Source organism: Oryctolagus cuniculus, chromosome 5 (genome assembly GCF_051225735.1).
Source record: "Oryctolagus cuniculus isolate XC-2025 breed Fujian yellow rabbit chromosome 5, ASM5122573v1, whole genome shotgun sequence".
In the NCBI taxonomy this organism is placed as follows: Eukaryota; Metazoa; Chordata; class Mammalia; order Lagomorpha; family Leporidae; genus Oryctolagus; species Oryctolagus cuniculus.
The window spans coordinates 24,185,491-24,207,594 of record NC_142871.1 but is presented as its reverse complement, the minus strand read 5'-3'; the positions used below and the strand labels follow the sequence as shown (position 1 = coordinate 24,207,594).

The window sequence follows — 22,104 nt, the reverse complement described above, 5'->3', positions numbered from 1 at the left end:
TATATGTGTACATTAGAAAAACAGAAACTAACGTCAGTGAAAACACTATTTGTACAAGGAATGAATATAAAACCAAATTTGGAGCCTTGATATTAAAAAAAAAAGGATGTTAAGAAAATTATGTAACGAAAAAAATCAACTAGGACCAAAAAGTCAGCAACATTAGCAAACTGCTTGGTGCGTTGAGGGACGTGGTGAGGGAGCAGATGGCAGGATTTATCTGTTAAAAAAATCACCCTAACTAGAGCCCGGGTTTGCCCGCGGGGCGTGACTCACACTTCTGGATCATCGGAATCAAGGGCATGGTGTTTGCGCGGGACACCCATTCTCGTGCTGGCTCCCGGCACTAACAGTTCGCTCCCGGAGCTGGATAAGGGCGCGCCGCCCCAGGCCAGAGGAGCGCGGGGCCAGGCAGCTGCGGGCGGGGAGGGCGCGCAGGGCCGGCGTTCATTGACCGGGCGCGCGGTCAGGTGACCCGCGGCGCCTCGTTCCCGCAGCGGTGCCCGTGGTGGCCGCCAAGGAGGGTCCCGAGCCGAACCCGGGAACAAAGTTGCTGGGCCGGCGGCGGCGGGGCGGAGGAGGGAGGGGCAGCCGGAGCGCTGGGGCGGCGCCGGCCTGGGGATCGGACCCGCCAGGCCTCCTCCTCGGGAGAGCGAAGCCCCGGGTGCCGGGACGCGAGCCCCTTCCCCGGGGGCGGCGGCACGCGGGCGCTCGGCCCGGCGCCCCACCCTCCGTTCTCTGCCTCTTGCGTTGCGCTCCAACAAAGGGGCAGGCCGGCGGCGGGGAGACGGCGGCGGAGGAGGAGCCGCGGGAGCTGCGAGCCTCGCTGGAGCACAAAGTTGTGGAGTCGCCTTTCCTCGGAGGAGGGGAGCAGGCAGCCGGGCGGGCCGCGGGCTTTCTCCCGCCGAGGGGCGAGGAGGGGCCTGTGGCTTCCGAAGCCGATTGGGGAAACTCGGGGATAGGCGCCCCCCTCCTTTGCGTCGTTTCTGCACACGGAAAACTGGAGCATTTGGCAAACTTGGTGCCTGCGCGCCTGCTCCAGGTTTGCGCTTGAACTGTTTTGTTTTTGTTTTTGGCGGAACTACCAGGCAGGAAGATTGCACAAGCCAGGGGCGTTTCCAATTGGGTCTTAAAATTTTTTTGTGTGTGTGTTTCGGATCTGGTGTGGTTCTCCACGTTTCATTAAGAAAAAAAGAACCGCGCCCCCCAAACTTATCCTTGCGCACACCCCCGCGGTGGCTCCGACCCAAACACGCCCCAGGGAGCCTCGGGACGCGGTGGAGGCGGCCGCCCGCGCGCACCAGGTAAGCGCATGCATTATTAAAGCGTCAGGTTGGGTAAAGTGACCACAGCCCGCTGGGAAAGGGGCGGGGAGGAGGTGGGACCCTCCTGCGGCTCTTCCGCCGCGGTTCCGCATCCCGAGCGCCTTCTCAAGTGTCAGGGCCGAGGATGTAACCAACTTGTGCTGCAGGCACTTTCCTCACAACCTCAGTTCAGTTCCCCGGTGCGGGAGAGAGACGCCAGAACTGTGGAGGAAGCTCCAGCCGGCAGGTCCTCGGACCCCACCTCCTGGGGCTCCGTCCGTGCTGTTGCTCCGTCTCCCGTCCCGCCGGGGCGCGAGGGTCGCGCGTCTGTGCAACGCTCGGTGCGGGGCGCTGGGCCAGTGATCTCCGAGAGGGGACGTGGCCTCCTAGGAGAGCCTGTCACACAACCGGCCCGGGGAAGGCGGGGCCCCGGCGGAGTCCGCAAGGAGAGGGTGGGGAGAGTGAGTGACCGTGTGGTTAGCTGCAGGGGACGCTTCCCAGACGGCCGCCCGGCAGGAGCCGTGCTTGCCCTCTGGGTGGTTGCTGCTCCCCAGGGTGGGGCCTCGGAGCGTGTGGCGCGATCCCCAGCTCCCCGCCAGCCGCCTGGGGAAGGCCGAGGGCCCTGCGCGGTCGCCGCGTTTCACGGACTCTTGGCATCGCTTGCCGCCACTGACAAGGTAATTCATGCCCTGCTTTGGCCCGGGATCCAGGTTCTGGTTGCCCAAGGCCACTTAAGAAGCCGACAAAACATTAGTTGTGGACTGAGCAACTTTTCGCTCAAGCCCTAGATGGCGAAGGGGACTCGTCCCAGGGTTGTTTCAAGGGGAGGAGAAAACGTGTCTACCGCGCGCTTAGTTTTGCACTGAACTGGAGAGACCCGGGTCTCACACCATGCTCCCTGTTTCTGTTCCGTCCGGGCAGGACCGCCTGTCTCCCAGCCTCAGGTCACCTGGGTCACCAGGGCCTCGCGGGTCACTTCCTCCAGCCGGGCTAGGAACGGTCGGTGCACCGGTCTCCGCGGCCGGAGCGCACGGAGCTCCGGGAAGGCGGGGGTCCCCGGGTAGGGCCGGCGCACCGGGCCTCCGGGCCCCGCGGCTGCACGGATAGCCATTCCTCGGAAACTTGCACGGGCCTCCGGGTGCAGGGCTGGCCCCAGGTGCTGGAGACTGGTGGGTGCGGGGGACGCAGCTGGAGGAATGCGAAGCGCGTCGGTCCTTCGGCTTCCGAGCGCGGGGCGGTGAGGGTCAGGGCTTACGTGGAGCCATCCCCGCCTCCTTTCCTTACCGGAGTGTCTGGGACCGGTGGGACAGCTCTTTAACGCTGCTTTGGGTGCCTCCCTGAAATTAATTGGCCCTGTTAAAAGTCTTAATCACAGCAGTATTACCCTTCCCTGGAGCGCACCCGAGAGTGCACCGCAGATCTTGGGACTCTGTGGTCTCTTTGACTGTGTTTGGCCGCCTTGGCGTCCCTTTCCACTCTAGCATCTGTGGGTTCCTAATGTCAGAGAATTTTTTTTCCCCAAGGACTTAAACTGTATTTCCATCATAGTTGTCCACTATCGAATATTCATTCACAGTGGAACATTGTGGAATGTTTCATGTCCTCACATTGCATAATCCCCAAAGTGAAATAAATGAAAACATGGCTTTTACCTATTAGGCCATTCCCTGTGGGTTTTCTCCTTAGGGGTACTGCCAGACACTCTTGCCTTCTGGTTCACAGGACAGACAGGGAGGTCCTACAGGAGGAGTGGGTAAACTTTACAGAAGGGACGGCAAAGTGAGCAGTGATATCACTAAATTATAACAGTGTAGGGCTTAATGCTTCTACCACATGCCCTTCCTTTACTCTCCATTTCTCTCTCTCTCTTTCTTTCTTTCTTTCTTTCTTTCTTTCTTTCTTTCTTTCTTTCTTTCTTTCTTTCTTTCTTTCTTTCTTTCTTTCTTTCTTTCTTTCTTTCTTTCAGGTTTATTTATTTATTTGAAAGTCAGAGTTACACAGAGAGAGGAGAGTCAGAGAGACAGAGGGGGTGGGGGAAGAGAGGTCTTCCATCCGATAGTTCATTCCCCAGTTGGCCGCAATGGCTGGAGCTGCACCCATCCGAAGCCAGGAGCCAGGAGCTTCTTCCAGGTCTCCCACGTGGATGCAGGGGCCCAAGGACTTGGGCCATCTTCTACTGCTTTCCCAGGTAGCAGAGAGCTGGATTGAAAGTGGAGCAGCCGGGACTCGAACCGGTGCCCATATGGGATGCCGGCGTTTCAGGCCAGGGTAACCTGCTGCACCACAGCGCCAGCCCCATACTCTCAGTTTCTCACCTAGGTTTGTGTGGAAGGTGGTATTCCTTCCATGCGTGCATGTGGAAGTGGAGAGTGATGCTGGGGCACAGTGTTTGAGGTGCAACTTTGAGTCTTCTGACACACTGTTCTGTGACTTAGAAGGAGGATCCTCTGCCTTATGCCACTCAAACTGAGTCCCGTGGCCCTTAGAGGCGTCAGGTGACAGCCAGTGGCTATCCCTGTTTGAGTAGCATCTGTTTTTCTGTTTCTCTCCTTCCTTCCCCATTCTTTTCTTGCTCTTACCACCTTTTCTGCTCTGTTTGCAGTATGGCAGGGAGTTTCATTAGCAAGAAGAGAAAAATTGAAAAATGAGGAGAGTGGAGAAGTAAAACACTATAATGAAGACGTACTACTAGTCTGCTGCAAGAGAAATGAAGTCCTGCATAAATGGTTTACTTTTTCTCCTATGCAGTGGACAGAGTCTTTGGAAAGCACTGAAGTGGAGACTCTTGACTAAGACTATTTGTGTAGGAGGGAGTTAGCAGTATCTCAAAGAGAATAGGTCTTTCCAGGAAAGAGAATTTTTCCTAGGCAAATCTGATTTTCCATAATCAAATTTTATATCCATTCTTCTGAACAAAGTTTTTAGTTCTTGAATATAATAAAATACCACTTAAGAGTTTAGCAAATCTTTTACAGTTTTGTACCTGAAGAAAGGAACTTAATCACATAGTAATCCATAAATTCTTAACAGCAGTAAAACCATATAAAAATGTTTTTTATACTCTCATAAAATCTGGCAGATTGATGATCCAATCCACATATTCTTCCCTACCAGAGAGGAAATGGTTCTTAAAGCTCTAGTGAGATACCATAGTTTTCATCTGCCCCAACTACTTTAGCACTTACAATTTGGATCTGTTTATTATTTAGAATATACCCTTTTCCTGAGTTGATCAGAAAAACACTGTTACATATTATGAATATTATATACAATAAAATAACGCTCTATGATGTGTTGAATATTATATATGATAAAATATTAATATGTACAATATTATGTTTTGAAATAGTAACACTGGATGATGCATTCTTTTTATTTATTTATTTAAGAGGCAGAATGATGAGAGAGAGAGAGAGAGAGAGAGAGAGAGAGAGAAATATCTTCCATCTCCTGGTTCACTCCCCAAATGCTTGAAATCACCAGGGCTAGGCCTTGCCGGTCAAGAGCCAGGAACTCCATCTGGATCTCCCAAGTGGATGGCAGGGGTCTAAGCCCTTGAGCCATCATCTTCTGCTTCCTAGGGTGCACATTAGCAGGAGACTAGATTGGAAGCAGGGTGGTGACCTGAACCTAGGCACTCTGATATGGGATGCAGGCATCCCAGGTGGCATCTTCACTGCTGTGCCAAACACTCACCCCTAGAAATATTTCATTTGAGTGGTACCTGTGCTCAGCAGAATTCAGACTAAGTATCTTCCAGAATAAAATCTTTATCAATGGATGTGTCATATACATACCTGGATTTATAGCTCTTATCCAGGCCATTACTGAGATCCTGGTCTGTATGTCCAATTGCCTTTTTGTCATCTCCATTTATGTTTCTCAGAGGCAGCCCTAACCCAGCCGGTGTCTTCCCGTGTTCCTGGCTCAGTGAGTGGCTTATCTGCTATCTAATTGCCCACACCAAAACTGGGGAGTCAAATTTCACCTTAGTACATTAGACCTGTAATGTGCAATCAGTTCTCAAATCTTATCGACTTTGTTTAATATCTAAATACCCCACTTATCCACTCATTTCTTATCTATCTACCCTCATCTGGGCCACAGCTATTTCCTGCCTATAACGTTATAGTAGAAGGATTAACACAGTTAACACCCAGGTGACATTTAACTACTCTCCCCAACTACTTTACCATATTTGCTTCACCTCCCTTTCTCTTTGTATGCATGCATATATATATATATATATATATACACATTCATATAGCAACATGCACATACATTTGGGTAGTTGCAGATAAATGTGGCTGCCCTGTTTGAAAGTTGAAGATATTATCACTCTCCATTGCTAAATACATAACCAAATGTCTCCTATTATCAGAGATTCTGCAGGCTAGCAACCCAATTAATTTTCAAGAAATTTAAGATTGATAGAATAATAATGTCTAAGATACACTCTGAATTCAGATCTTCCAGATGATCTCTAAAATGTTTTAAAATTCTGAGTTCAACCAAGGATTGCATTTGGTTGTCATGTCTGTTTAGTCTTCTTTAATCTACCAAGTTCCCTCTCCTCCAGGTAATTTTGGCTTTCATGACATTGACAATTTTGAAGAGACAAGGCCATTTGTTTTGTAAACTATGCGTTGTCTGGATTTGTCTGCCCACGATTAGCTTCACTTTAGACATTTTGGCAAAGTTACTGTATAGATGATGCAATACACTTTGCTTGTATCGCATGATAGCACATTATTGGTTATATGAAGATTGATCACTGGGTCACGGATAGGAGTGTTTTTTTTCCCCAAACATATTATGGGGAATTTTTAAGGAAGCAGAGAAGTTGAAAGAAATTTTCATTTTGCATGCGTTATCTTCCTGGCCTAGGTTCTTTCATTAGCTTTTTGGTATATTTGGCCATAGTCTTCAGTGCTTCCCCACATATTACTCTGGCCCACCTTTTTTTTGACAGGCAGAGTGGACAGTGAGAGAGAGAGACAGAGAGAAAGGTCTTCCTTTTGCGGTTGGTTCACCCTCCAATGGCCGCCGCGGCCAGCGTGCTGTGGGCGGATCCAATGGCAGGAGCCAGGTACTTCTCCTGGTCTCCCATGTGGGTGCAGTGCCCAAGGACCTGGGCCATCCTCCACTGCACTCCTGGGCCACAGCAGAGAGCTGGCCTGGAAGAGGGGCAACCGGGACAGAATCCGGCACCCTGACCGGGACTAGAACCCGGTGTGCTGGCACCGCAAGGTGGAGGATTAGCCTAGTGAGCCATGGCGCCGGCCACTCTGGCCCACCTTTTTAAAATGCCACTCTAATTATGTTACTTTCCTGTTTTAAGTGTCTTCACCTGGTTCAACAGATACGTGAAAGGGTTTCAGAAAGTTCACTGAAAATGGGGCTAAAGGATGTGTGAGCTTTCCATGAACTTGGCGAAGCCTCCTTGCACTTGCTTCTTGGCTGTCTTCTTTCCGAAAGCACTGGCTTGTACTCAGCTATTTGAATGCTCCGTGATTCTCTCTGCCACTTCACACGAGGAATTTGCTTTTCTCTTTAGACTTCCCATTTTGGCTAATCATATTCTTCTCATCTTGAAGGCTTGGCTCAAATGTCACTTCTTTAAGAAAGCCACCTCCAATAGCTCCACGCAGGTCAGATTGCTCTGCTGTGTGCTCTTTTTACTCTATGGTTCTTTGTGTTTGTAGCCCATCTGTATGGTTATGAGATAACTCACCACATAATGAATTGCTCAGTGTCTGTAGGCTCCATCCTGGACGAGACCATATCTGCTGTTGACAGGCACATACCATGGCCTGCATCGATGCCTTACACATGCTAAGTGCTCAGAAAATACTTACTGATTACTATATGTAACTGTGTATAGTCACATACATTAAAATGTATATCTATACATATTGTAAGTCAGTGCTTTCCTTTCTGTTTTTAGGTTCTGATGTCAAGCTGGACTGTTAGAGAAAGTTGGGAGTCTTAACAAGAGGACTTGGTAAAGTCTTTGGATTACTCTGAAACTCAGCCACGATGGCCAAGTATGGGGAACATGAAGCCAGGCCAGACGATGGACAGAATGAATTCAGTGATATCATTAAATCCAGATCTGGTAGGTAATGGAAGCTCAAGACAGTTATGGATTTTTGTGTATAAATCTTTAGAAGCCATTGGCTTTTTGGCTTGTTTTACATTGTTCTTGTGAGGCAAAATTCTGAGAAACTTTGTTCTCACCAATGACTGTCATTTTGTAAAGGGAAATATAGTATGTCGGAGTGTCCTATCTTAATTTCTCTACCCGATTTTGTCTCATTGTATATTGACTGGCATTGCTTGGTGAAACCTCTTGTAGCTGAATGCTGTTCATTTAGAAGACTACTTCATTAAAGGACAAAACATTCAGCCAAGCGTCTTCACCCTGTTGTCTGGAAATTGGAGGGATTCTGTGCTTAAATTAGGAAGTTCCGTAGTTGCTTCAGGAAGGTTCCTCTCCTGGTTTGTATTCCACGACCTTATCCTCACCCTGTCTTTCCTGGCTGCCAGAGCTCCCACCTGTCCTTCCTCCCAAGGTGGAGTTTTCACCTATGTAATCTAATGAACCAGACTAAGAGTAGTGGTTGTAATAGGACCATTTAAACTGGGACCCCAGGATATCACCCCTTCCTGAGCCTTTTCTCTGGTTGAGTGCTTTCTGATTCTGACCATTCAAATGGATCAAGGGAGGTTTTTAAAATGCAGATACCTTGGCTCTACTTCAGACTTATTGAATATTTTAAAAAAGATTTATTTATTTATTTATTTGAAAGGCAGAGTTATAGAAAAGGAGAGGCAGAGGCAGAGGCAGAGAGAGAGAGAGAGAGAGAGAGAGAGAGAGAAAGATCTTCTATCCTCTGGTTCACTTCCCATATAGCCACAATGGCCAGGGCTGTGCCAGGCCCCAGGGCCAAGAGCCAGGAGCTTCATCTGGGTCTCCCATATGGGTGCAGAGGCCCAAAGACTTGGGCCATCTTCCACTGCTTTCCAAGCACATTATCAGGGGGCTGGATATAGGCGGCCAAGCTGCAGGCAGTGACTTTATCCTCTATGCCACAACACAGGGTCCCTACGTATTTTTAAAACGCTCCAAATATGATTCCAGGATGAGCTCAAAGGGGGAGATATTTTTGAACCCTTCTGAGCTTTGAAAATGATACCAATTATACCAGACTGCCCTGGGTGGGAACACTGTACTTAAGTAACTTTCAGAGTGACTCTGAGGTATGAAATTACATCCTGCGTCACTTTAAAGCAACAGACGAACCCCAAACCTGATTTTGCTGTGCAACGCTTCTTTATATTCTGTTAGGGATTATTTCTCATTATTTTAAACTGCAGACATATGCACTGCACATGAGGTCTAAAATAATTGTGTTGGGCTATGCATTTAGCTCCATGATATCAGTGTTGGTTGATTGGTTAAGATGTTCCTTGTTCTAGACTTGGTTCTAAACACATAGCAAGTGTTGTGTAGCCTGAAGGATCTTTTGGAGGTTCAGTTTAACATCCTATTTTGAAGTATGCTTTGAGGATGTCTATTCTTCTAAAATTCTTTTGTTTTAATGTTTTCATTATTATGGTATAAAGTACCATATAAATATAAGAAATTATTAATACTTAAGAATACAGAATCTGTTTTCACCTGTGTAAAGATGTACCAAAGAGGGAACGAAAGAAAGGAAATGTCTACGCCAGTCATGTTTGTGAATTGTGAGGAGCTATACAGCATGTAAGTTTAAAATACTGGGTATATATGATGAGTACATAAACTTCCAAACTGTTCTTTAAGTTAAAATTATTTCAAAAGATGCTGTACGCTTCTGGGAAGTGGTTTGGCAAAAATTACTGCATGTTTTTAACAACTACATATCAATTGGCTAGGTAATTCTATTATAGTTTTCCCTTAGGCAATATGAAAAAATACAGTACATACAGGAAGTTGATCACAGTATTATTTATCATAAAAAATGGTAAAGAACATCAAATTCCAGTTTTGGGAACTGGTTAGGTCATTATTTCCCAAAGTATTTTGGAAGAATCACAAGTACTAGAATTGTTAATGTGTAATTCAAAAAGGATATCAAGGTCAAATAAGTTTAGAAAACAGTGGTAAACCTACTCTGCCTTTTTCATGGTAGCACATCTGAACAGATCAAATGAAATCTCCTTGGAGCTAATTAAATTATGGTATAAACATAAGGGAAAAATTATGCATTCATTAAACAGTGATATAGCTGTGCATATGTATATAGAAATATGTTGTTGTTTTATTGTTAAGCAAAAAATGTGTTGTATAAAGCCATGTTGGTAAAAATATGTTTTAAAGAATTTAGTGTGTTTTGTACTAAAATGTTAGAAGTGGTCATCTTGGCACTTTGGGATCATTATTTTTTGCTTTTGCATTTACCTATTTTTCTAAAGCTTTTCAATGGAAATGCATTCTTAGTTCTTATATTTTTAAAACCTCTAAAGTTGTTTAGTGTTTTAATGCCAAGGTTATGACAATTACTTTTTTCCTTGGTGGCACCTACTTCAAAACACATTGAAAATGTAGCTGTTGCATAGTTGAGATATGAATCACATTCTTGTGGCTGGCTTATGTTTCAAAAGTCAGCAGATAAATCTGAAATTGAATGAGGCTACTAGTTTCACTTTTATTTTCTAGAAGGCAATAGTTTTAAAAATTCTTCTGAGGTAAGTGCTTAGTATACAATGGTAATGTCTCACGGCACTCCAAAATGTAATATGAAGAGATTTTTAGATAAAGTATAGGAATCATCTACATACAATATAGATATTTTAAAAGATTCTCCTTTGGTGGGTTCTATACTGAATCTGTCGCTTTTCCATTTTGTAAAGAGAAATATTTTCTTACTGGAAAATTTCGATTCTAATCCTGTGCTCTAGGTTTCTTTGGGAGGATTAGTTGAGAGGGGTAAAGGTTAAGATTGGGGTGCAAAAAAGCTGATGTTGAGAATATATTAATAAATTTAATCTTTTGGTTCATAAAGACTCTTTTCCTAAAATTCTTAAGTTTGGACACTCTACAATTCTGGCATAATAAATAAGTACTTGCTTGCTATCTCAAATTATTGAGATTGTTTATATAAAGCCCTCATTTAATATTAGGTTGCTTCATGCCATGTATGATTTTTTAATCTCATTTAAAAAAGTCATTTTCACATCTAAAGAGAAACAAAGTTATTAAGGGGAGTTAATAATTCTGTGGGTATAAAAGCCATACATTTATTTATGATTTTAGTACATTTACTTTGAATCCAACTAAATGTAAGAAAAGAACTTGAATGAATTTGATCTCTAATGGCCAGGAAGTTGAAGTTGGGTAAAAGTAGACCTTTTTCTGATTTAATGGCATATATATCAAATTCATCATCAATAACTTTGCCACTGACAGTCTTATTTAGTAGGCTTCAGAAAGAACAACAACTTCGTAAGTATTTAGAGGTCGTAGGGCAAGAATAAGATCTTTTAAAGTGAAATATATCACCAATGGAGTAAATTATGAATAAACTTGTGCATGGAACAATATGAAATAATAAATATGAAATACAGATATATAAATATGAACTGCAAGACACATTTAAAATAGAATATCCTCATTGCTCTTTTCATTCAGACAATAACTAGCATACTTTAAAACTGGTAACAGAGCATAATTTATCCTGTGTATCCTCTATGCTCTTGTGGTGAGTTTACCTTAGAGCCCTTTGAAAGGAGTAGGGACAGTGTGTCAACATGTAGAGATTCTGAAAATGTTAGGGTTGGAGTCAAAGACTTGGTGATGGGAAAGAGCCCTTTGTTGAACAGATTAGTCGGGAAAGCGCCACAGTTTTCTGGTTCAGTTCTCTTAAAGACCTTGGGCAAGAAGCCCAAATGTAACGATTTTATCTTTTCTTTCTTCACCTTTTCTGTTCTTGTCTAACCCTGGGATCTAACTGTTGGGGGAGCCTTAGAGGTCATATAACCCAGCCACGCCTATGCCGTAATCACCCTGCATCTAATGCTGAGCCCTCACTGGTGAGGATAATTACGATAATCCTAGTATCTTACATTCTTGGATATACTGTGTGCAGATATGAGTATGGTGCTAAGAGGTTAATCCTACAGCCACCATTTTACAGAAGAAAAATGTGAGCCATGCAGAATTAATTTGCTGCATTGGACTTATTTCTAGTTTCTAAAAGCGCAGGCATGCCTACCTCAGGGCCTTTGCATGTCCCTCTTCTTCTCCATCTTTGCCTGATTCCTTGTCGTCATTTAGATCTAAGCTTGAATGTTGCCTACCTTGCTGACTTTAGAAAGTAGCTCTCCCAGTTACACTTGACTGCATCTCTGTATTTATTTTTATTGTTTTTATTGCTGTATTGTTTTTATTGCTGTCTGCTACTTTTCTCGTATGGTGCATTTGTTAATTTTCTTCCCACTAGAATTCCACTACAGGAGTGGGGACCAATCCATTCCTGGCACCAAGCCCAGTTCCTAGCTTATAATAGGTGAGCAATCAATGTTTATTCGATGGAAGAAGCTCCAGAGCTTGAAAGAGCTGGGATTAGAACACAGTTGCTCTGACTCCAGAAACTATGTTTGACGTCTACCTAATGCCTCATCTTCTAATTTACAAAACATTTTATTCTGCTGTTCCTGGATGGTTCTTTATTACGTGCCTGATTTTGATCTTTGTAAATCTGGCACTGTATTTGTTGTCTTTATACGTTCTTTGTTTCTCTCCCTTCATAGTTAAAAGCTTGGGACCCTGGGCTGTGAGGCGGAACTTTTCTGGGTCCCTGGCTGGCATCACAGCCTTGCAAGGGAGAGCGGATTGTAAGACACACAACCTCCTGCTTTTACACCTCCCGTGGCCTTCCTTGTTTTTTTGGCTCTGGTCTCTGCCATTCTCTGTTGAAAGTCAGCAAAGGGGAAAATACCAGAGGACAGGCAGTCCTTTGGGTGGAAGATAGAGAAATGGATAATTTGTTTCTGACGTGAATTCCCTTTTCTCTTCTCCTCTGACTGCTGTTCAAGGCTTTTAACTGGCTGGTGAAAAAAGTAGTGGATTTCAGATGCACTGACATTTGGCACACTTTAAGTCCTGGTCTGATGCCCAGATAGGTATCTATGGTATTGAAAGAGTTGGTTGAGGTGTGTGGGGGAGGAAAAAAGAGGGAGACCAGGGAAATAAAAATAAAACTATTTAATATGGAGTATTGTATCTGGTTACATTTATAGCAAACCTGAAAATATGCTATGTTTGCAACAAAGTAAACTTGCCTGACAAGATTCAGGTTTACGAAAGTTATGAGGAAGATTACCTTATTTGTTCGTCTTTCAGAGGCTTTTTTTTTTTTTTTTTAAGCATAGACAGTGGTTGCATTCTATTTAGGGAGGAATTGGTATCCTTCTTTCTCTTATACTCATTAAAGAAATATCCATGGGGGCATTTTTCTAAACCGGTTATGGGACTGTGAAAAATAGTTCATTATTTTCCCCTGCAGCTTTCCTTGGCTGGAATACCTTTGCTTTGAAGGGAAGTCTTTGAGCAGGTTTGTTTTTTTCCAGGAGCTCTAGGGATTTGTGGTGATGGACAGTAGGCCTGATGGAAATTCAAGTCTAGTGGAGGAGAGCAGCTATTCTTGCTATGTGTATAAAAATATTCTCCATGTCGTTCCCTCATTATGCTGAAGCAGTGCAATCATCAGAAAGTTTTCTGTATTAATTTAATTCTCATGACCTGTTACTATGGCTGTGAAAGCTTTATAGGAGATCCATTCATGACCGGAAAATGTAAATTGCTGAGAATGAGTCTAAGCAAAGGAAGTGCATTAATTATATAGACAGAATGGAAAACTCAATTTTATTGAACCTTATGTGAACCCAGAAGTTTGGACTAGATGCTGATATGATGCTTTTCTGGGAACCAGGGAGCATGCAACACCATTTAAGCAGTTGTAAATATTAGTTAAAATGTAATCTAAAGTAATAAAATAAGGGCACTCGTGTGGTTTCAGGGATATTGCCTAGATTTTTTTTCCCCCACCTTAACCTATGCAGAAGCCTTCACTGCATTTCTTGTGTTGCCTTCATTGTTCAAGAATAATGAGATCCAATACTGGAATTGTGAGGCCGTGTGAGGTTTTAATACGTCTTTACTCCATGGCTGTGGACTCGGAAATCAAAAGCAGGTCTCAGGCCTTTTGCTTTTACTTCCTCTTCCTTTGGATTTCCAGGTCAGGTCCAGCAGGCAGTTAAAGTTGTTGGCTTACATCTAACTCGCTGATGTTTGCAGTTGTGTCACTGGGCCATGGAATAGTTGAGGTTCTTTTATGTCATGTGGGCCTCTGTACTGGAAGCTAGTTCTCTTGGCCCCATTGCTAAGGCTATTGCTTATGTGTCTGGGACTGTACATTGGTTTAGGGAGTTATCAGTTCTGTCCATCAGAACATTGGAGCTTGGCCACACATATAGCACAAGAGTAACACTTCATTGGTGAATGTTTTCAAACAAGTTTTTTTGAGGTTGATGGCCAGCTGGCCATTATTATTTATGTCCAATTCAGTACTTTCAACTTTTGATTATGTAACCAACTCTTTTCAAAGAGTAGAAAATGACATTTCGTTGTGGCAGAGAAATCCAATAAAAATATGACTTTGTATCTCTAAAGTGAAACCACTTGGAAATAAACACATCTACAATAGTTTTGAAAGTATTATTGGCTTTGATATTTGTAGATTTCTTGAATTCTGTTTTTGAATGAACATTTTGGTACACAATATTTATGTGAAGAAGATTGAGTAGATGACATTTTGAGTTTGGTGCTAATTGTTTGGCCTCTTGACCCTTAAGGGCCGTGTGTGAAGCATGATATTTAACATTAATTCAATAATTACATAGACTTATGCATATGCTCTTATTTTGAAAATTAGCTTTGAGCTTGTGACATTGAATTCCTAACTCATGGTGTATATCAGAACCACCCTTCTGGGTTCTGACTCCATCATGTGGGGTTTTAACAAGCTCTAAGAGCCATGCTTGTTGGTGCTGTTGATTTATGGATAAGCAAGGCAGATTTAAGAGTCTTAGAGTTAACGTGAAAGTGGCCTGCCTTTCAGAGGAGTAAGGAAAGCTAGTGTTAAATGTTTAGGAGTATTAAATGTGTAAACATTTTCCTTTAAATAATTTAAAAAGCTGAAGGATTTCATCATATTAGGGCTTTTTTCTTTTGCCCTCTTTGTTGAAGAGTTTGGTAAACTTAGGTTAAGACCAGGGAAGGGGAGTCAGGAGAGGGATGAAACTTGATGCATTTTTTTATATTTATTTGACAGGTAGAGTTATAGACAGTGAGAGAGAGAGAGAGAGAGAGAGAGAGACAGAGAGAAAGGTCTTTCTTCCGTTGGTTCACTTCCCAAATGGCCGCAATGGCTGGAGCTATGCCGATCCGAAGCCAGGAGCCAAGTGCTTCTTCCTGGTCTCCCATGTGGGTGCAGGGCCCAAGCATTTGGGCCATCCTCTATTGCCCTCCCGGCCACAGCAGAGAGCTAGACTGGAAGAGGAGCAACTGGGACTGGAACTGGCACCCATATTGGATGCCGGCGCTACAGGCAGAGGATTAACCAAGTGAGCCATGGCCCCCACCTGATGTATTTTTTTAGAAAGATTTATTTTTTTGAAAGGCAGAGTTACAGGGAGGCAGAGGCAGAGAGGGAGTATTCCATTTGCTGGTTCACTCCCCAAATGGCTGCAATGGTGGAGGATTAGCCTAGTGAGCCGTGGCACTGGCTACAGCAAGGCTTTTAACTCTAATCTTTAACCTTTTTGAAGATACCAAAAGGTACTTCTATTCCTTCATTGGTTAAACAACCTTCAAGGTAGTGTCAGATATATCATTGCTTCTCTGTGTCATTGTGTGAAATTTGAGATTACATCATAGAATTTAATGGGCCCTATTGCTGAGGCAGTTTATAAAATTGAGGATCAAAAAAATAGCAGCTGATTAGGCAAGGATGGATTCTTAATGTAATCTGTAATGAAACAGATTTTCATGCTGAGGTTGGCCATGCAGAAGTGTGGGGTAAGTGTTAATGAACCAGTTAGGAGGAAGCTTTTTCAGAGGTACTATGGGAGAGAAAGAGACCATGAAGTAAAACCAATAAAATGCAACTCAAAACAAATAGACTTAGAGCAAAATCTGGTTCTACATGTGTACAATCCATTTCTCAAACTGAATTGTTTTCAGTTTTGAAATTATACTGCTTTCTAAAATTTAAATACATGTATTGACTCAGAGTGAGTTGATGTTGAAGTCCCAAACCTGAGTTCTTGAGGGGCTCATACATAGAACTCTGCCTGTGTTTTAGTTTACTCTGTCGCCCCAGGTTGTGGTTGAATGTAAAGATGTTTCTTTTTGTGTTTTTCCATGTGGTATCAGTGGTCAGTTCCATTGCATGGAATTGACCATATCCTTCATTATTTTAATAGTTTGTATAGAAAATTCAGAACTGACTAGCTTATTCTAACTTGCATTACTTTGTTAAAACATGTATCCTCTTGTAAGGAAAGTGTCAGTAATTGGATAACATGAGTACACAAATATGAGAGTTTGTGGAAAAATGGAATAAAAATATACGTTTATTTTGATGCAAAAAATGTTGAATCCATGCATATGAGGGTTCTTTTTTTTGAAGATTTATTTTTATTTGTTTGAAAGGCAGAGAGAGAGAGAGAGAGAGAGAGAGATTGATTGATTGATCTTCCATCCACTGGTTCCTCCCCAGATGGCCACAATGGCTGGAGCTGAGCTGATCTGAAGCCAGGAGCTGGGAGCTTCCTCTGGCTGTCCCACGTGGGTGAAGGGGTCCAAGCACTCCGGCATCCTCCTCTGCTTTTCCAGGCACATTAGCAAAGAGTTAGATTGGATGTGGAGTAGCTGGGACTCAAACAGGCACCCATATAGGATGCACCACCACAAGCCTGGCTATACCCAATATGGCTCAATGCTGGCCCCTGAGGGTTCTGGAAAATGGTGTAAACTTAACATTTTTTGCTACATGATGTAACCTTAATAAGAAAAATAAAAATATCTAGTTCAGGAAACCTGCAAATTTGTGAACATTTTTCCATTTCATGAAAATGTGCCTTAGGAAAAAACTGCAGGGATTTCAGAATTTTTTTGCCTCACCATTCAGTTTTTTCCCCATGAACTTAAGGTTTTTCCATGAACTTTTTGCAATATCTCACATACATGCTGTCTGTCCCAGGACAGTCTTGTTGAGTGGTAGGGGATGGACTTCAAGACAGATTGCTCAGGGAGGGGAACTCACATGTGTGTATATTTACATGAGACATTTAGGGACGTCTTAGGCCATCCTAGATTTTTTTTTTTTAAAGATTTATTTATTTGAAAGTTACGCAGAGAGAAGGAGAGGGAGAGAGAGAGAGAGAGAGAGAGAGAGAGAGAGAATCTTCCATCCTATGGTTCACTCCCCATTTGGCCGCAACTGCTGGAGCTGTGCCAATCTGAAGCCAGGAGCCAGGAACTTTTTCCGGGTCCTCCACGCAGAAAAGGGCCCAAGAACCTGGGCCATTTTCCACTGCTTTCCCAGGCCACAGCAGAGAGCAGGATCGGAAGTGGAGCAGCCAGGTCTTGAACTAGCGCCCATACGGGTTGCCAGTGCTTCAGGCCAGGGTGTTAACCCGCTGCGCCACAGCACCGGCCCCCATCCTAGACTTTTTGAAAGTAGCACTGTGCCTTACCCGGACACTACTGTGAATGATGCAAATAGCACTTTGTGAGGACACACATGTTCCTTTTCTTCTTTTTGCAACTTTGCTAGTTTGTTTTCTGCGCCTGAATGTTCTCCTCCATTTTTGAAACCTTCCTTCAAACCTCAGCATATATAGCACACAGCACTCTACTATCTGAGCACCATGCCACATTCAGTCTTTCCTTCTTTCTAATTTTGGCTCTTCTGCCTTGTATGGGTGTGTGTGTTTCCTTATTTGACCTTCTGATGACAGCCTTTAGCCGAGACTCCACACTCACAGTGAGGGCTCAGTAAAGCTTCTGAAGATCCTTAGTTGTTGGAGGAAGTCGACCCATGTCCTGTCTCATTCATGCAGCAGATGGTTGTTGCTCTGTCGTTGCTGCTAGATGGTAGGCACAGAGGTGAGCAAGGTACGCCTCTGCTCTTGGAGTGCTCTCAGGCTACCTGGGAAGGAAGGTGTCAGTACACATCCTACACAAAACCCAGTGCAATGTACAAAAGGCCCTGGGGACAAGGAAGGAAGCAAGGCCTGCTCTTGCCTTGGTGGGAATGAGGGCAGGGCTGCATGAGAGAGGACCATACATGGGAGGGGAGTGTGAGGTGTCTTGAAGAATGCATGGGATGTTGGCAGCCATGTGGGCAAAGAGGGAAGAACATTCTAGATGATAGAAAAAGAGCAGTGCATTTTAAGTCTGTGACTGGCAGTTGAGTGTGGTAATGGGAATGATGGGAGAATTAGGGCCAGATTTTGAGGGCATAAGCGGTTTGACTGTTCCCTATGGGCAGCCACTGTGAGAATTTAAGTGGGCTTATGACAAGCTCATGACTGTTTTTCAAGAAGATAACTTAGTTGACATTGGAAAGGCTAAAGTTACCAGGGAGCTGAGCTGGTGGGAGTTAGGGAGCAGGTAAGGGTTGTGGAAATAATTGAGGTTAGAGATTCTGAGGACTTGGACCGGAGTGGTACTGGTTGAGATGAAGTCGCGGAAAGGATTTGAAGGATAGTAAGCAGTGGGTAACAACATGCAGAAAGCTGCAAATAAACTTCTCCTTTATGGGATTTGTTTTATGCTTTTCAATCAGGTATAGAACTTTACAATTATGATATAATTCAGATTTTCCAGCACTATTGGTTAGATGAGTTCATCCTCCAGGTTAATTTTCTCACTGTGATGACTTTCATAACCCTGTGGAGTTGTTTCTACTACGTAGGTGACTACTGATATTTGTCTCATCTTGCTTCTTGGTCTGCTTACATAGGTAACTTTGAATTAAGTTTCAATGCCATTTGTATTTTTCTCTCTATAGTCTGTAAGAAATGTCATGCTTTAGGAAAAAGAGATGAGTTAAATTGAGAAAAAAAGAAAGCTTGTTCATATTTATACTTTACTATAAATATTCTTTTTTTAGATTGATTGTTCAGAATTGAATTTAAAAATTTTTGGAATTCTTTTTTTTTTGTTGTTGTTGTTGTTGTTGTTGAGATCACTTGTAGATTGCCATGAAGGTGTAGGAAATAGTACAGAGGGGTCTGTATTCTTCACCCTGTTCCCCTCAAGGATGACGTTTTGCAAAAGTAACCAGATTTTGACATTGATACACTCCATGAGCTTACTCAGATATGATTCTTTGAAAAGGCAGTGAACAAAGGCAATGATCTCACCTTAAGGTGAGGATAATAATTTTTGGACAGAAAAAAGAAAATCTATGGGTAAAAAGAGCCTGGAAATGATTTCCAAGGACCTTTAATTGAAAGCTAGAGTATTTAATGTGATGCTGTAAAGAGAATGTCAGCCTCTATTACTAATTTCAGTTTCAACAGAGAGGATGGGGTAAATGCAAATTAAAAATAAATTAAGAGCAGATGTTGAGAAATCCCTTTCAGTTAGGGGATAATTAAGTGGTGGAAAGGTCACTGGAGTTCAGCAAATAGTGCTGAGATGCTCAGAAATCATAATTATTCAGGTAACAGGTGCTTTTCTTAATGTGCTGTTGCTGTGGAGGTTTTGAGAACAGGAGAAACAAGAGGCTGTTACTGTCATCCTGTTTGTTAAGTCCTGTCTTTCAGATCTTTAGCAGATCACTATGCTAAATTTAAATTCTAGTATATACCTGGTATTTCAGAAGATTTGGTTCTCTTAATGTTCAAGAAAAAACACAAAGTCTCCTTTGAAATCTCTGGGGTTGATGGTACCTGAGTTTTTCATTTGCTGCCTTGCTTCTATGATGTGTCACCCAGGGTGGATAAGACACAGTTGCAGCTGTCAAGTGTCTGTCACCTGCAGCGGGCAGTTACAAAGGATTTTAAGAAAAGAGATTAAATAGGCAATGACACAGTTTTAAAAGCAAAACAGCATAGGTTGCCATGTGAGTAAGTGGGAGGGGTACCCAATGTCTAGGGCACACAGAGGCATCTTGGAAGAAGGGCTGTCTAAGCTGTGATCTGAAAAGTCATTACAAAGGCAGAGAGCAGGAGGGGATGTGGAGGGCTGTGAGCACACTGGAAATCAGTGGCACCTTACAGCTGGGGAGGTGAGCAGGTGAGATGCCTGAGAAGTAAGTGGAGACCAGGCAATGAAGAGTGTTGTGAGCCATTGCTGGGAGTTTGAATTGCATCCTAGGGTAATGAAAAACCCCAGGAGTGGTTTAACATAATAATAAAAAGTTGTCTTTTAAAATCCCAAAGTATTCAGCAAAATGGAGGCAATTGGAGGACATCATATTGAGTGAAATACAAATACCGCATGTTCTCCCTTATATGTAGGAGCTGAAATTAAAATAAAAAAGAAGAAAGAAAGAAATGTCTGTGTGTATCAGTATTGCTACAAACAGTTTTGTAAAACTTTGTTTTATACTTTTGTCAAACCAGTGGTTAAGAATGTTATGCTACTATAGTTTTGATGATTTGTGATTACTTTAAAATTTACTGTATATGGTTAAAATGGTCATTTTTCCATTTAATTATTGTTTATAGCTATTGCCTATATTCCCAGTAAACTAGGATCTTTTTGCTTTTCACTTGTTGAACTTATTTGGTGAAAAAAAATCCTAAAGTATTCAATCTAAAACAAAAGCACTTAAGATTCATCCTCTCTTAGTATTTTGATGTGTTTGCTTTAGATAATATTATATTTTATTTGTATAAAGGCAGTTTTTTTCTTTAAAATTTTTTTTTTAAATTCATTTGGAAGGCAGAATGACAGATTGAGACAGAGGGGGAGAGAGAGAGAGAGAGAGAGAGAGAGAGAGATCTTCTATCTGCCAGTTCATTCTCCAAATGTGCACAACAGCTGGTGCTGAGCCAGGCCAAAACCAGGAGCCAGGAACTCCTGGGTCTCCCACGTGGGTGGCGGGAACCCAAGGCATCATCTGTTGCCTTCCCAGGTGCATTAACTGGAGGCTGGATGGGAAGCCGAGGTGGAACTTGATTCCAGGCACTCCCATGTGGGATATGTTGTCCCAAGTGGTGACTGAACCTATTGACTAAAAGGCCTGCCCCTAGATCATATTTTAAAAAGCTAATTATATAAACAGATGAATCTCAGAAACAATTTTGAATACAAACAAATATTAAGACACACAATGTATTGAATGACCCAGGTTGTAAATTCCACAAACCAGTAGAAATTACACTGTAATGTTTATATACTCATAAATATAGAGCAAAATACAAAAACATGGATGGAAATGATAAACACTAAATTAATTTAATTTTCAATGACAGTAAAAATAGTATCGGAAACAAATAGGAAATCGTGCTAGCTGGTAAAGCTGAGTAATGATTATCTTCAGCCCAGTTTTGCAAATAGAAATGGAGATGGAGATTTGTGTGAACTTGAGAATGGAGCCTAAATAAGTGAGGGGAGGAGGAAGGGGCTGAGGGAGAAGCTGACCTGTCCACACAGGGCCACCATCAGATCCATAGGATGCTCTGTGGCCGGATCCGAAGGCAGGAGCCAGGTGCTTATCCTGGTCTCCCATGGGGTGCAGGGCCCAAGCACTTGGGCCATCCTCCACTGCACTCCCTGGCCACAGCAGAGAGCTGGACTGGAAGAGGGGCAACCGGGACAGAATCTGGCGCCCCGACCGTGTGCCGGTGCTGCAAGGCGGAGGATTAGCCTAGTGAGCCGCGGCACCAGCCAAGTGTTTAGTCTTGAGACCTGTGTTTTGACCAGTAGGTTTTAGGCTGACTCCGGATAGCAAGTGAGGTGCCAGTTTGGGTAAGGAACTACCCTCAGCCAAGGGTACTTCCTGTGTCCTCAGCTCTAGACACTTTGAGCTGCTGTGAGTGTGTACGTGTGTCTGGATCCCAAAAGACAGATCTCCTAGTGAACTACCTCATCCACTGCAAATCCAATACCTCATGTAATTTTATTATTTCCTATTTGTTCCACAAATGGGAAATATTAACTTCCAATTTCAAATGCACGTACCCCATACTGTAAACTCTAGCTATAATATCAAGTTTCATTCTTACTGTTTGTTTTTTTCTCTCTGTTTTTGGCACGTTGGGTTGCAACCTTCTCTCCTGCTCCAGGGTTGGAAGGCATTGCTACCTCTGAAAGTAGAGGGCTGATCTGATCCTGTTTGCCCTGAGAGCAATGCTCCAGCTACAGCATGGACAGTGGAAGATGTGGGTGTTGGATGAGGTTGAGCTTGAGGATGAGGTTGTCATCATTGAGAGACATTGGAGGCCTAAAACAAGCTAGTAGTAGTTGGAAAGGAGGAGAGGGAAGCTTGTAAGCTTTAAATAGGTAGGATATAGGGCCCTAAAAGGTGGGCAGTGGATGTGACAGGGAAGCAGTTAGCTGGCTTTGGTGTCAACACTGGCAGATGAAGCCTTTCTGTTAAGGATTTTTGGGGGAGGGCAGTGGGAGGGGAAGGATAAGTCAGTTTCTAGGGTGAGTTAGAGGTACCTGTGAGATATCTAGGAAATATGTATATATACATGCAAAGTTGCGTGGAGTCATGTCAGATAC

At 43.3% G+C, this 22,104-nt stretch overlaps 1 protein-coding gene across 5 annotated transcripts in view; it reads left to right on the top strand.

Annotated features, from left to right (window-relative positions):
* Window positions 1–598: 598 nt before the first annotated feature.
* The window catches only part of UTRN (utrophin), a 580,255-nt gene continuing 558,749 nt past the window's right edge, over window positions 599–22,104 (top strand). For 3 of the 5 annotated variants that reach the window (XM_089333656.1, XM_089333655.1, XM_089333653.1), the window contains exons 1-2: window positions 599–1,304; window positions 7,252–7,422. In XM_089333656.1, coding sequence (XP_089189782.1) covers window positions 7,344–7,422 — 79 coding nt within the window. In that variant the 5' untranslated portion in view covers window positions 599–1,304; window positions 7,252–7,343. Of the gene's footprint in view, window positions 1,305–1,344; window positions 1,982–7,251; window positions 7,423–22,104 lie in introns of those variants that run through there. The other 2 variants (XM_089333657.1, XM_089333654.1) reach the window with 1 other exon arrangement.